Source organism: Aricia agestis, chromosome 8 (assembly GCF_905147365.1).
Source record: "Aricia agestis chromosome 8, ilAriAges1.1, whole genome shotgun sequence".
Taxonomy (NCBI): domain Eukaryota; kingdom Metazoa; phylum Arthropoda; class Insecta; order Lepidoptera; family Lycaenidae; genus Aricia; species Aricia agestis.
In genome coordinates, this window is record NC_056413.1 from 3397884 (window position 1) to 3413917 (window position 16034).

Genomic DNA, 16034 nt, shown 5'->3' on the forward strand with positions numbered 1-16034 from the left:
CAGACTGTGTGACGTCTGTCGTGCAATTTATATTTGTCTATGACACGTGTCGTGACTCGTGTCTCGTGTGAAAACGCCGTAATTCGTAAGCCGCAAGAAAAAAGCGTAGACATGGCGTAGACGCATATCTATGACAGATAGCACCACACTCTTCTTCTTCTTCTTCTTTTTAATAATGGCTCCTTGGTGAGTTGCCAATATCAGAGTGAGTGGCAAAGACTCTGTGTTGAAGAAGGTCTAATGCTTAAACAAGTGTACGGTGAACCTAAAACAACACAAACATTTAGGGTTAGTTACTACTATACTGTACTCGGCGAAACATGGCGGTAGCGGTCATTGACTCCCTGTCAAAAACTTGTCATTTTCTATACAAAGCCGCGAGTGACAACATCTGACACTTCATTGTCAATCGCGGTTTGTATAGAAAATGACAAGTTTTTGACAGGGAGTCGATGACCGCTACCGCCACGTTTCGCCGAGCACAGTATAACTAATTACAATTTTATTTTATTAGTATCAATAAATGTACATAACACTTTAATAAATGACGTATTTACAAAACATAACACAGATTTAAAATTGATAGGACGGGGAATGGTTGCGGGGAGAAGATCATATAGGGAAAGGGGTTATTAGGACAAGAGAAAAATATATGATCTAAGGTACCTTCGTCTAGCCCACACTCACAAAGGGAACTATCCCTTACCCTAATTTTTGCAAGAAAGACAGGCGAGCAACAATGTCCGAGCCTACCTCGACAAATTGTAGAGCTCACTGTTTTTTTTTTTTTTATGAAAGAAGGGGGCAAGCGAGCAAACGGGTCACCTGATGTAAAGCAACTTCAGTCGCCCATGGACACTCGCAGCATCAGAAGAGCTGCAGGTGCGTTGCCGGCTTACATGCTTCTTTAGCACCACACTCGAAAGCAAAAAGTTTGATTGACTTTAACATCTTTGTTGGGATATTTTTTATCGATGTTACCAGAAGGAAAAATAATATTATAGCTGTTATGTTACAAAAATACAATACAGTACCTTTTAATGAAAATATTTTATTTTAAAATACTATTTTCATGAAATGTATTTTAGTTACAAATAACTCAGTAGTGACATCTAGTACAATTTATGATAAAATCTGATGCGAAAGCTTTACAAGCGCCATCTCATATTTTGCGACGGAGTTATTTACTATTATTTTCCTACCAAATTAAAAAGTAAGCATTTCATACAATAATTGGGTACTTGGCTGGTCTTCTTTATTTTGGAGGTTTAAAATTCTTATGTTACCGTGTCAAACATTCTAAGATCGTACACCCTGGCTTTTACACTTTACGGTACCGCCACTAGTCACTACAAATAAGTCGTTGTTGCCATATTAAAATTACTGTCAGTGTCAACTGTCAACAACGACTTCAAATTCTGAAAAGTGTCAAAATCACGTCAAAATTGAAAATTAAAATTGTGCGTTTCTTTTGGATATTGACGTCCGTCGGTGAGGGAGGTTATTAAAGATGTAAGTTTTATATCTCTTTATATTCTAGTAATCGTTATAGTTAAATGCATTTTAGTATATTTGTTATTACACCAAATCTTTGTTCATTTCCATTTTGTACAGATTTTTACTATTCCTCTCATTTCTAATGCACACCACCTAACTTTGTTAACCTAACTTTTCAGGTCGAAAGTATCGCGTGATACGCTTTACGAGTGCGTAAATGCCGTCCTTCAGGCATCGAAGGACAAAAAACGTCACTTCTTGGAGACTGTTGAACTACAAATCGGATTGAAGAACTATGACCCACAAAAGGACAAGCGTTTCTCCGGCACTGTCAAGTATGTTTACCTGGATAGCACATTTTAGTGGACAGTGATAATTTGGATGTTTAATCCATGTACTGTGATAGAGCTTTACATCTCTCCATCTGGCTATATACCTAATATACCAGTAGCCTGGCTCAAGTATACTAATTATGTCCACCAAAATGTGTCTGGACAGGGAGTCTGCGAAAGCTGACGGGACTTTACCCGAAGTCTTTAAATAATGGGTAGGATAGCTTCGGCTTTCCGAACTAATAAAAGGCTTAAGGAGGATTGGGTAAGCCCACACTTTTGTAGATGTAGAAAAGCAAAATGTAAATGAGTGTGTGTGAATTATGTTTTTACTTTTTAATACTACATTCAAGAAAGTGGCCAAGTGAAAATAATGATGATTCTATAAAATTGCATGTATTATCTGACAAATTGATGACCAAATGGTACTGACTTTTACCTGCATTCATTTATAATTTAAATTCTCCTTCCTATTGCTCAATATTTACAATATTTCAGGCTCAAGTACATTCCTAGGCCTAAAATGCAAGTGTGTGTTCTGGGTGACCAGCAGCACTGTGACGAGGCCAAGACCCTGAATGTACCGTGCATGGACGCCGAGGCTTTGAAAAAGCTGAACAAGAACAAGAAGCTTGTGAAGAAACTAGCCAAGAAGTAAGTTTCTGTCAAATGACTAAGTTTTATGTGCCATTGAAGGAATTGATTCATAGACAGATGGCAGACCTTGTCATTTGATCAGGTTTTGTCAATTCAATGTTAATTGTGATCTGTCAGCTGGGTTTGACGTAATGCAACCAAACTACTTAGGTCCCCGATTTGCATAGGAATCAACTTCTCTGATAGTACATAGGTCTGCCATCTATTGAAAATAATTAACCAAAGTTGTTTTTATAACCACAACAATTTTGTATTACAGGTATGATGCTTTCCTGGCGTCTGAGTCTCTTATCAAGCAGATCCCTCGTCTCTTAGGCCCCGGTCTTAACAAAGCCGGAAAGTTCCCTGGTCTGTTATCTCACCAGGAATCCATGACCCAAAAGATTGATGAAGTCAAGGGCACTATCAAATTCCAGATGAAGAAGGTATGTAAGAAACCTATAATGGCTATGTTAACTTACATTAAGTTGGTGCATTATCTAAATTTTGCAAACAAATGTTAATTTTATATTCAATACTATATTCACACTGGTCTAACCTAGTAACTATGGACAAAATATCTTATTACAGAAAATATTCTATACTGGGTTATGCCAGTTACTTAATAATTATAAGAAATAATGATTTGAAACTTGCTCTAGATCCAAATCTATGTTTCATATTAAAATAAACTTTTTACAGGTACTTTGTCTGTCGGTTGCTGTTGGTCATGTAGACATGACACCTGACGAGCTGGCACAGAATGTCCACTTGTCAATCAACTTCTTGGTGTCTCTGCTGAAGAAGCACTGGCAGAACGTACGATCACTTCACATGAAGTCCACCATGGGGCCACCCCAAAGATTGTACTAATTTTAATATACTTTGACTACCTACTGATTTTTTTCTTTTACTTATCAACTTATCTAGCTTAGCCCCAATTTCACCAACGACTGTTAAAGTTAAAGCTCAAATTAGTATCACATTACCTCTTTCGTTTTTCTTATGAATGAAAGAGAAGACTTGACATTTTAACAAGCTGTTAGCACTAACAGACGTTGGTGAAATTGGGGAAAAACAACATAAATAGCATACTTGGTTCAGCCTTCGGGCCTCCAACTCCAAGTTGAATAGTGAGTTAATAGTTATTACAGCTACGAATAATAATAGTTTTTATTATTCGTAGTATTACAGACAAAAATAAAACTAATTACTAACATACCGTACTATATAATTTAGGGTCAGTCCATACTGGTCCTAAGATTGGTGTAGCAGAGGGATTTGTAGACTGTAAAAACAGGCAGTATCTACAGATTGACGCAAGTAAATTTTTAGACGACTTTCCATTGGTTTGAAGCAATTAATAAATTTAAAGACTGAAATGAAAGTAGTGTTCGAACTTTGCGATTGATCATAATGACCATAGCGCGTTCGTGTTCATATTTTGCTGTTAGTGAGTGTAGACTCACGAATAAAACTGCTATGTTTAATAAAAGTAAAAATGTTTATTTCAGTTTTTATTAAGTATGTACTAAATTTCAATTATCACAGCCGCCAGAACTAATAATAATATTAAAAGGGTTGTTTATTATTTTTCCTTGAAGTTGATGTATTTCTTGGTCAAGGCACTGACGTGCTTGCTTTCCAGTAACTTACAAAAACTTGACTTGAATCGTTTCGGCTAAACTATATCGCTCAAGCTTTTTGAATCAGGATCTAACATCTCGTCGTCAGTATTGTCACTATCATCAGGCAGCTGTTCGTCGCAGTCTTCCACAGATTCCTCTGTCTCGACACTTTCCTGTGAAGCTATTATCTCACCGTGAATATTCTTATTCTTTAGATTGCCCATCCAAAATGCTTCCGAGCATTTGTTTGCTGTTAAAACTGCTTTAACTTTATAGATCAGCGTCTCAAGCTGTTGCCTCATGTCTGGTACTTTACTCATGAGTGCTGTATCTTTTTTCAAACGGGAGTGACAACATAAGGACTGCAAAAATCGTGTAGTTTGTTGAAGGATTTTTAATATTTCCAAAATCTCCTGTGTTCTGCTCTTGAATTCTAACTCCAGTATTGGTATTCCTTGTGAAATAAACAGCTTAATCATCGGTAAAGTCTTTTTAAAGAAGGCTGTTAAATTATTTCTGTTTTCGAGCGTTTTAGATATTTCAGACATACATCTTAGTATAATCGCCACATCTTTCCATAGTTCTAAATGCTCGTTATTTGTCAGGCCCTTGTTTAATCGACTTTTTGTAACATCTTGTAAAGCAGTGCCAAGGTTTCGATAAATAACTGGGAAATTAGCTTTATTAATACATTTAAATGTATTAAGCGTGTTATTTCGACTTTTAAGTGCTTCAATTTCATTAACCAATAATAAACTGATATTCTTTAGAGATAGAACTTCGTTATTTATGAAAAACACTTTAGCTATAATGTCTAGATTTTGATTAAATGCAAGCCCTTTTTCTAAAATACCATCTAGAGTTTGCCATGACTGAGATAAGAAATTGTTTGCAAGTTCCCTTTGAATTTTTGACACTGTAGTCGAGCTACTAGCACTAAAGTCTTTAATGATATTTAAAAATTCTAAAAGCGCTACTGCACTTGAAATCTGAACGCAATATTTCTCATGTTTCTGTACGTATTTTGCCACAGCGAACACCAAGTCTTTTAAGGAAACAGAATTATCATTATCCACATTAAAAATAGTACGCAATGAAGATTTCAATAAAGCTATGTTTTGATTTTTGAATCCAATCCACCTAAAATAAATAGTGAAAAGATTGTAAATGTATTCCAAGCATAAAACATATCGATGCATTTCAGGAGGATATGAAATTAATTCGTTTTGAGAATTTGTATGCAAATGATTATCCAAATGTGCGATGACAAATTTCAAGTGTTCGACGACTTTAGGTAAAACATCATGAACTTTCCTAGCGCATTCCTCAGCTTTTGAACTATTATACATTTCAACATTATCTTCTTTGCTTAGAAAGTTATTACGTTTTATCTTTGATAAAAGAACTTTTTCTAGATTAGAATTTACGTACTGTAATATAAATACTAGTATTTCGGTTGTAAGTCCTGTATCTGCTTCGTTATCGCCCACTAATTCAGCGTTTAATAAATCCAGCAAACTCAAATCCAGTGATCTAAAAAATGCATTGTCCATTACACCAATTTTGTTTTGGATTGAACGCAAATTATTTTGTGTGGCTTGCGTGCGCCCTGTCTCCGGTAGTACAGAATCGTCCTGATTGTGCTTCTTTTTATTATTAGCAGGTTTACTGTTGAGTGCTTTTGGTACAGATTTTTCACCGATATTGCCTTTAAAGTTGATCAAATAAGACGGAGGAGTATACTTAAAATTGATTTTTAGCAAAATTTGGTTTATTATAGTTTCTATTTTGTGAATATGCATGATCCTGAGAAATATTTTTGATCTAAGACCAAGATCTGATTGAGAAGCGAAAGCATTTATAAGCTCCCGAAACCAATTAGAACAATGTACTAAACAATCCAAAATATTTATGACAGCTGGGTTGCTCATGTCTTCAATAGAATCGACATCAAATATGGGCATGACAACAGGGCATCCTAATAGTGCATCTATACTTGAAAGATCTGACTCATATTTTTTCTTGTGAAGTATCTGAACAGCATGGAAAAGAGGCGGCAACATGAAAATATTGACGTCGTCTTTTTCCTGCAAAATCAATCCTCCAATGTTTATAGCAATCATTTCATCCATTTCACTATCGGTATTTAGGCAATATTGCATTCCCAATTTTATGTCACCAATCCTGTCACATTCTATGTTATCAACAATAAAATTATGTTGTAAATCATTAGTGACTGCATCAGCTATCCAAGCCAGGAATTGTTTACTGATGCTTGGTAATGTAGTTATAATGTTACTCAGTTCGTCATAAAACAATGTAATCATGTTTGGAAATCTTCTTGTGCTGCGATTAATTAACTCAATAATTTGAGCTGCTTCATGAAGATCGCCTTCAGGGAAATGGCTTATGGATCCATAAGTTACATCTTCTGGTGGTTCTGCCACATCATTTTCATCTATAGTGGATTTAATGAGGTATTTCACAGCATGAGTCCCAGCTAGTATTCCTTGTGTCTTAATTTGTAGATTAGAGCTTCCCAATTCTTTCCTTATTATCATGTGGATGTCATCCCTGATAACAGAATTTTCAAAACTATATGCCAAGCCACAAACAAGGTTCATCACTGCCTTTATTTCTGATAGGGACATATCATCAGTTCTATCCAGCAACATCAGCATTTGTATACTTTGGGGTTTAAGTAAGCTAATATCATTTTCTGCTACACTGTTCAATATAGATAAAATGCTCAGCAGGCAGTTTTTATTTGTTAGTCCTAATTGTAGGAGCTCTGCGACTACAGTTTGACTACAATCTAGTAGTTTGCTAAACATTAACATGTAAATATGGGAAGAAAATGTTTGCAACATTGGTTCTGTAGAATTTTTCAATAGACTATTAGTCAAATTAATTAAATGTTTTATGTATTCCTTTAAAATGGGAATAAAATTTTCGAACACTTCATCAATCAAATCAACTCTTAAAATGTTAAGTTTAATTTGCTTCTTTAGTACGTTTTCAGCTTGCTTTTGTTTTTCTTCAGAGACAGAAAAGAAAATCAACAGTATAATAAAATCTATTGCCTTATGATCAGCATTTATTTTACATCCAGAAATTGCCTTCATCCAACAGTTTGCAACAAGTTTTGAAGATATTATTGAATTCCTTATTGCAGATGCCGTAAGGATTTGACTGGTGGCTATATCCTGAGGCTTTGATATTGAAGATGGCCAACCTAGAGCATTTCTTAGCCCATGTACTGCTTCTTTATATACATTGTTATCTTTAGATCCCGGCATCAGAAGAAATTTAACAAAATTTGGAAAGTGATGACATTTAGATAATACTGTTAGAATGTTTAAAGTCCTTTTTTGCAGTCGCTCATATTGTTCTTCAGATAAACACAGATATGATAAGCAGTCCAGAATGGCTGGAATCAGATCATGATCTTCACTCATTATTCGGCTTATTTCAGTAGCAATATTGTCATGTTCCTGGTCTCCAATTATATCAGGTATGGCTGTCACTATTTCTAATTTAACTATTTTTTCCATAGTAACATCCAACAGGTTTATAATATGTGTGGCTATTTTTTCCCCATCAACTATATTATCTAAGCCAGAAAAGCATTTGAGAATCATTCGTATCCAAGACGCACACTTAGATTCAGCAGCCAAATCAATAGCCAGTTCAAATACATAATTTACCAGTTTGTTTTGAAGTATTGGTATATTTAAAAGTATTCTTATTACACTGTCGCTTACCGAAATTTCACTGTCGTCGGTGCTCCGAACAATATTTGGAAACAAATAGTACCTAAATATATTAATGTCCTTACATTCTTCTGCCAAACTCGAGTAGAATTTTGACACATTTTGAGGATAGTCGACATGTTGTTGCAACGCCTTCTTAATATTACGAATAAGAACCACAACTTCCACAGTAGTAACACACTTAACAGGTGGATGTTTTATAAGTAAACCACAGTCTTTTAATGTAGACTTGAAATAGTCTTCCCGCCTTGGATTCTTAGGTTGACTTGTTAGAGTGGTTTCATTTGTTTGAGAAATTCGTTTTAAGCTCATTGTTCACTATTATAACTAAAGTTATCAAACAAATAAATACATCCTACTTTTTTGCTTTTTCTTCCGACTTTTTCAAAGTCAATCGTATTCGGTATTTTATAAATACAAACACAAACTCATACTTGAAATTCAATGAATTCATGACAGATGATGACACTTGACAGATCACCGTCCACCGACAAAATATGACAAGTTTTTTTTTTTGGCTTCAGGTGTTTGGCACTGAGTACTGACACTGGGGGTGTACTTTGCCACTTGCCAGTTGCCACTTTGCCAGTGCCACTGTATATATTTAAATTTCTTCTTTCATAGACAATAATTATTAATTTTCATCTGCGTGTATCGTCCAATGGACTCTGATAGGACTAGAGTCATAGGCCATAGCACGGCACGAAGCTTAGTATGCACAGAAATTAATACTTCTATTCGTAGTTCGTGTACTTCGTACTTCGTACGAGTTATCTACGAGACGAGTTACGACACGGTACAGTCTACGCATCAAGTGTTGCCAGAGTATACTCAGCCCAGGTTGCCATTTGTAGGTTCAAATGTTGCTATCTGAAACCAAATGTTGCCATTAGAAAAAAAACCTGTAAAAAAACGTTCTGTGCCTTTTAGTAATATTAAAATAGTTATACCTACCTATTGAGTATATGATTTTTTTCGATTTAAATTTTTATCAACCAAAATGCAGAGCAATAAAACAGTAGGTTTTATTGCTCTGCATTTTGGTTGATAAAAATTTAAACCGAAAAAAATTATGTTTTCAAAAAATGTTAATCCTTTTGGTTGATAAATAATTGATTCCACAAATTTTATCACACACAAAGAATTTATTTAAAACACTACGTATTAATTATCTGCTCTGTGGTCACAAAGTTTCTTCCATTTTTGTTTACATAAAATTACTTTTATCTCTATAGCTTTACCAAAATAGACCTTTTGTTGGTAGAAATATGGGTACAATTTGTTTGTCTATTATATAAGTATTGTTTTCATTTGGGAAAATGCGTTCAAGATTTTGATTTTGTTCAATTCGATGAGTTCAGTTCATCTGCGATATATATATTCGATTTTTTTTTACAGATGATCGCGTGACAACTGGACAAGTCGAAAAGTTGCCAAAAAGTTGCCGTTTGAGCTCGGTTGCCATTTGGTTGCCACGAAAGGTCAAATGTTGTCAAAATGGCAACCAAAGTTGCCAAATGGCAACGCTTAACGCATGTGCGGCCACGGCATAAAATCTAAAAATATATAATTGTCTAGTGATTTTGACAAGTTGGAAAAGAAGGAACCTACCCTACGCAAAACCTGAAAAATTTATAAAAATCTTCCTAATTTTCATAATAATAATTTAAAATGAATTCAAACTTATTTAATTTTAGTAAATTCGTCTTTAAGAATCAATTCGTGCCAGGGTTTGGTGTAAGTAAAGCAGATTTCACGTAAGGAAATAAACTGTACGAAGCACGAAACTCGCTTGATTATTGTTTCTGTATTAGTTTCAGCAAGTCAGGAATAAATGGGCTAATTGGATGATGATTCGCGACGTGAAGAGGAGACGCATGAGTGCCGAGCATTTCCTGGAGCGAACTAGAATTAACGCCATGAGAAGGAATAATGTGCTGCCAGTAGAAATAAGAGAGATAGCCGATAAAGAAATCAACAAATTTGAAATGAATGCTATACCGTTGAGAATTAATAACAGATGTGCAATTACATCGAGGTAATATTTATTTACTAAGAATCCAAAAAGATTATGTAGGTACAATAATTATATTTTAAGCTATAAAATTTGCTATATGTAGAATAATCACAATCTAAAATCTAAATAATATTTAATAAAATATCTTATTCCTGTTGTATTAATAATTGGACGTAGTTAAGCTGAAAGGACTCAACCCACACAAAGTCACTTTTGAGATATTGGCGTTTAAAGTTTCAGCTTGAATTTCTTTATCAAAAAGTTACATTAACAAAAAAAGTATTTGCTTAATTTAAAGAATGGTTCACACTTTATTGGTCTGTCAATTATTTTTTGTATATTTTGCAATAAATTTCAAGATATTAAGTGATAAAAGAAAATAAAAAAAGTTAAATTAATAAAAAGTTATGTATTTAACAACCTTGATAATTAAACTTTTAAACACACACAAAAGAAACCTTATTAAAATTAAAAACATTAAAAACCACGCAAGAATTCAAGACGTGAGTGAAAGAATAAGGTAACATGAAAAAACTTCCCATTTTTTTGCTTAAATGAAGGCATTAGGGCCGGAAAAATTATTTGAAATAGAAAAACTATGAAGATATGTGTAGTCAGATATATTAGCTAGGATATGAAGTAGATAAGTTACAAGTTTTATTAAAATAATTAGGGAAAAAATGAGGTATTGTCCGTATGTTACGAAATGTTACTTGTTCGATTTTTCCACTCACGTCTTCAATTTATTGCACGCAAATTAATTATTTGCGTCATCGTCTAAGTCAAAATCGAGGGTGGGTCCATAACCATCAACATCCTCTTTGATATTGGTGTGTCCCTTGAGATTACTATAGAATGCATGGCTATCTTCAGGTATTAAACTGAACATTGATTGGAGGTCGTCAAGTTTTGCCTGAGGAATTAGTTTACCATGGGGCCAAAGAATTTCAAAATCTTCTTCGGCAAAGTGCATTATAGCACCCTTGTTTTTTTTCGTCAAATCTAGCTTTTGACTATATCCAGTTTCTGATATCATTGTTATTAAAAATAGTTCTTCTTTTTTTAATAAAATATTTTTAGTTTTAAGCCAATTCACTTTATCTTTGTTTGTACATATTTTTTCACTATTTTTTTTTTTCTATTTTCTTTGTACTCAAAAAATCTTGAGTCGTCATTCTCGTAACGTGAAACGGTTTTTCTTTTTAGCGATTTTCATGAGTTTAATATACTTTTCTACATTCGCTCGTGATGCTTACGTACACATTTAATTTTACTAAAATCAGTGTCATTTGGCAAAAAAGAATGACCGGACTCTAAATATTTGAAAGTAATTGTTTTGAGATTTGGGTGGCTGTTAAGTATTGAACCTGTTTGAGTCGTTTTAGTTATTTGATAGAATGACATTTCCAATCGAATCTAAATATTTAGAAAAGATCCAAACGGTTTGAGTCCATTCTGATTAATCAACTTTAAGGCAATACTCCTAGAAATACCATTACACAGAAACAACTCAAGTGGACTGAGTTCGTTCAGCTAATTTATTTAGAGTTCTCTTCATACTGTGGGTTGAGTCGGGGGGGTAAAAAAAGTAGTTTCCGTGTATATTTTAAAAATGGGGTTTTCACTACATGATAGATTCGACCCTCAGCAGTACGATGGCATACTTAACTCAATTTTGCCCATTTTGTGGGTTGAGTCCTTTCTGCTTAGCTACGTCCAATTATTATTCATACAGTGTGCCTGAAGTAGTCTGTCCAACGCTGACAAAAAATGGGTCCACAGAATACTGTGAAACCCAGTCATGAACCTGAGTGGATTCCATTTCAATTTAAAAATCTTAATTGTTTGTATTGTCGTATTTTTCTTTTTATTTTAAATGTAGGTAGTTGTGTAATGTTCAAATTTTTGTTGAATAAGACTCATCGCAGTAACGAACATGACGCGCAGCACGGACGTGAGCATTACTGCATATAATTGCATACATTCTATTTCCACGGACTAAAAAGTGCGTCACAGATAGTCTGTTGTCTGCGCTGCGCCTAACCGTTTATTTCTTTTATTCCAGGCCTCGTGGAATAGTCAAAGAATGGAGACTTAGCCGGATCGTATGGAGACATTTGGCAGATTACAACAAACTATCTGGAGTGCAGAGAGCTATGTGGGGATAACTGAATTATCACCTTTTTGTTTCTTGAGAGTTTATGCATTCACTAATGGTTTTGACTGGCTTAAATTAACCATTGAACAATGTTGCTGAATACATTGAACTCTTCAAAATATCTCGGAAACTAGACATTAGTTGTATATAAAAATATTATTAGGTACAGAAATAATAAAAAATGTCTTACTGACTTTTATATCTTTTATTTCACTTTTTTTTTCAATATAAATCCTCAGCTTTGGTGTTATGTTTGGTACTTCAACAGTTCCTCATATAGTAAGTGTTAATTACAATATTTTTCAAAGCTTAATTTTTTTTTCTTTGAATCTAAAATATATTGTATTAAAAATTGCTTTTACTAAGTCTTAATTTTGGCAGGTTTATTAAACTTATCTTTTATTCTTTAGCAGTATAACCAGTCCTGCTATACAAGCAATCCTCGTTAATCGTCGTAGTAACGAATCGGTTAAAATGCAGATTGGAACTGATTTATAATATTATGCTAGGTTCACAACTGCATTGAGTATTGACGTAGGTATTGACACACATTGTTTGCAGCTAATGATAAATAAATGGTAGATATAGAATTAGCAAAAAGATGTGCAGGACAATGCCATGATAACCTGGCCTCAGACAGTAAATCCATACTAATATTATAAATGTGAAAGTGTCTGTCTGTCTGTTACCCTTCACACCCAAACCACTGAACCGATTTTGCTGAAATTTGGCATAGAGATAGATACGTAGAGTCCCGGGAAAGGACATAGGATACTTTTTGTTCCGAAAAAATGTACGGTCCCCGCGCGATAAACGAGTTTTGGCGCAACGGAGTTGTGGGCATCACTTCATCTAGATTCCAGTCTATCATAACTTCCAGCTGTGTACTAGAAAATTATAACAAGAAATAAAAGAGATATTATATATAAGAAATAACTTTATTATAAAGTTACTTTTCTTACAACTAAAAAAGCTCCATAGAGCTCAAATGGAATTCCAAAGCCATAAAGCTTTTTAGTCGAAAAGACCTGAAACAAAAAAAAAAGAGTTAGATTGGAACTTATAAAACATAGTTTGGGCCTATGTAGCAATTTTTTCTCAGGATAATGTTGTCAATCATTTGTTTTCTGAAGCTAATACATTAGATCAAACATCATTGAAAATATCTAGGCAGTTTCATTGCAATGGAATGAAAGCAGTATCCAATTTCATGCTATAAGGTTATGAGAAGAATATGAAATTATTTAGATAAGTTTTATACATAATTCGGCAGTAATATGATTATTCTTGTTCACCTAATAGCATAATGGGGTGGTAAGTTATTCCAGTGGTGGCCTTACCATTGTGAGGCCCCTAGAAGGTCTAGAGGCCCTGGACGGGTTTCTTTGCGAGGCCCTTAGTCTTAAAAACAAATAGGTAGGTATTTTTTTCAGTGACAAGAGCGAGGTCCTGGGCTATTGCCCTGTTCGCCACCCCCTAGGTCCGCCACTGAGTTATTCTAACATTTATTGGACACATGTTTTCACACCATGTTACTTCACTAATAAGTACCATTTAAATGAAAGTCAAGTAAGATAATTACCGAAGCCCATGTCGTCGTCAGACTCCTCAGGTTCCTCTTCCTTCTTCTTCTCCTCCTTGGCGGCCTCAGCCGCTGGAGCCGCAGCAGCAGCCGCCGCTGGGGCACCGGCAGCGGGCGCCGCGCCGACACCGGAGCCGATATTGGTGATCAGGTCACGCACGTTGACGCCCTCTAGGGCTTTAGCGAATAATCCTGGCCAGTATGGCTCCACATCCACGGCGGCGGCTTTCAGGATGGTAGAGATTTTCTCACCCTAAAAGCATGGGACATTATAAGGATTCTCTCGAAATGTACGCAATGTCTGACTAAAATACGATTCATGGAATGTTATATCAGTCTAGAAGTACAGAAGCTTAGGCATTAAAAGTGCTAAAGGCGATGCTTTATCGAGATGAATATGGATATGGGTGAGCTATAACCAAATACGTGTTTATGTTAAAACTACTTACGGTGACGGCGACATCATCATCCACAAGGATGAGAGCAGAGTAGACACAGGCTAATTCAGCTTTGGATGCCATTTTATTGATTTAATAGTGCAAGTCGCCTATAGGCCTTAGCTCGGAGAGGACAAGCACGTTTTACTTCTGTTTTGAAAAGAACAAGAAAGAACTCCCGCCCGTGACACCTGTCTAATGTCAATTCATTTTGACAAATGACACTTGACAGAAATCAAGCTATTTTTTATTCCAAAATTTTATATACTACAGTCATCAAGTCAACAGCCAATGACTTTGTGGCAGGGCTTCAAATACCGGTATTTTTTTCATAACGTTACTGCTTCAAGGGCATAGATACCGGTATGAAAATTTACTCAATACTAGAAATAACGGTAAAAATTGGAATTAATACCGGTAAATGTTATAACGGTAAATAGGATTTATAACGGTAAATATATGTTCTTTGATAACGTTAACTTTTGTAAAATAAGTACTTAATTTAATCAGTCAATTTAGTATGCGGCAGTATGCACAAAATTAAACTAGACGTGTCGAGGTATATATTATAGGAAAAATGACGTCTAATGAGAATGACATGTTCAGTAGGTACTCAATAGTTCAGTGCTCAGTTGTTCACATATTACACTTTTTCATTAACGATATTTTCTGGTATCAGGTATGCGGTATGCGTCGTGCACCAAATCTCACTCGCAGCCCGACTTCCGAGCACCAGTTTTTATAAACGTGGGAGAGCCATGCTTCGGCACGAATGGGCCAGCTTGACCGGAGAAATACTACGTCCTCACAGAAAACCGGCGTGAAACAGCGCTTGCGCTGTGTTTCGCCGAGTGAGTGAATTTACCGGAGGCCCAATCCCCTACCCTATTACCTTCCCTACCCTCCTCTATTCCCTTCCCTTCCCATCCCTACCCTCCCCTATTCCCTTCCCCTCCCATCCCTACCCTCCCCTATTACCCTATTCCCTCTTAAAAGGCCAGCAACGCACCTGCAGCTCTTCTGATGCTGCGAGTGTCCATGGGCGACGGAAGTTGCTTTCCATCAGGTGACCCGTTTGCTCGTTTACCCCTTATTTCATTTAAAAAAAAAACTAATTTATGGTTTGTATAGTAAATTATTGTATTGCCAGCACGTGCGCCGTAAGCTGGCTGCCGGGCGGACTTTGTTGTTTTGCAGACGACGGGGCGAGGTGGGCTTTTGTCCACGAAAAAATAAGGACCGCGTCTGCCCGTCGATGTCAAAGCACACGACGAGTGGAGGCAGTCAATTCAGGACGTTCGTTCTAGTGGAGGTAGAGAGAATAGAGCTATCTGCCGCCTCGCGCCGCCACGCCGTCTGCGTTACTGCATGTAAACTGGTTGGTGTGTTCCACGGTAGGAAGCCGCGGACATGCTGCGCCACCAGAGCTCGCCGGGGACCTGCGGAGCGGTCTTTTTGCCCTTGGTGTGCGTTGGTAATAGATACTTATTGTCGGATTCCCTTTGTCCTACCGCCTACTGGTCCGCCCCGCCCCGTCGTATATATATTAAACTTAGAATTCTAGTAATAAATACTAAGATATACAAATAATTATACATATTTTTCCCATCTTGACTTGTTAAGTCAAAGTTTTTTTTTAATGAAAATAAGGGGGCGAACGAGCAAACGGGTCTTACCTGATGGAAAGCAACTTCTGTCGCCCATGGACACTCGCAGCATCAGAAGAGCTGCAGGTGCGTTGCCGGCCTTTTAAGAGAGAATCGGGTAATAGGGGAGGGTAGGGAAGGGGAAGGAAGGGAAAAGGGGAGGGAATTGGGCCTCCAGTAAACTCACTCACTCGGCGAAACACAGCGCAAGCGCTGTTTCACGCCGGTTTTCTGTGAGAACGTGATATTTCTCCGGTCGAGCCAGCCCATTCGTGCCGAAGCATGGCTCTCCCACGTTTATAAAAACTGGTGCTCGGAAGTCGGAAAT

At 36.2% G+C, this 16034-nt stretch overlaps 4 protein-coding genes across 4 annotated transcripts; 2 read left to right on the forward strand and 2 right to left on the reverse strand.

The window, feature by feature from the left end:
- Positions 1–1421: 1421 nt before the first annotated feature.
- Positions 1422–3358, forward strand: LOC121729244 (60S ribosomal protein L10a). Its single transcript, XM_042117697.1, has 5 exons — positions 1422–1512; positions 1677–1832; positions 2328–2483; positions 2746–2911; positions 3168–3358. Coding segments are annotated over exons 1-5 (651 nt in total). The 5' UTR covers positions 1422–1510; the 3' UTR covers positions 3339–3358.
- A 626-nt stretch (positions 3359–3984) lies between these two features.
- Positions 3985–8293, reverse strand: LOC121729234 (Fanconi anemia group D2 protein). The gene has a single exon (XM_042117686.1). It carries the CDS (start codon positions 8176–8178, stop codon positions 4147–4149), a length of 4032 nt encoding a protein of 1343 aa, XP_041973620.1. The 5' UTR covers positions 8179–8293; the 3' UTR covers positions 3985–4146.
- Positions 8294–9459: 1166 nt separating this feature from the next.
- Positions 9460–12129, forward strand: LOC121729246 (28S ribosomal protein S14, mitochondrial). The gene is made up of 3 exons (XM_042117701.1): positions 9460–9603; positions 9681–9904; positions 11949–12129. Exons 1-3 carry the CDS (start codon positions 9538–9540, stop codon positions 12049–12051), a joined length of 393 nt encoding a protein of 130 aa, XP_041973635.1. The 5' UTR covers positions 9460–9537; the 3' UTR covers positions 12052–12129.
- An 836-nt stretch (positions 12130–12965) lies between these two features.
- Positions 12966–14251, reverse strand: LOC121729247 (60S acidic ribosomal protein P1). Its single transcript, XM_042117702.1, has 3 exons — positions 14073–14251; positions 13624–13876; positions 12966–13069 (listed from the first exon to the last, which is right to left on the reverse strand). Exons 1-3 carry the CDS (start codon positions 14142–14144, stop codon positions 13056–13058), a joined length of 339 nt encoding a protein of 112 aa, XP_041973636.1. The 5' UTR covers positions 14145–14251; the 3' UTR covers positions 12966–13055.
- Positions 14252–16034: the final 1783 nt, after the last annotated feature.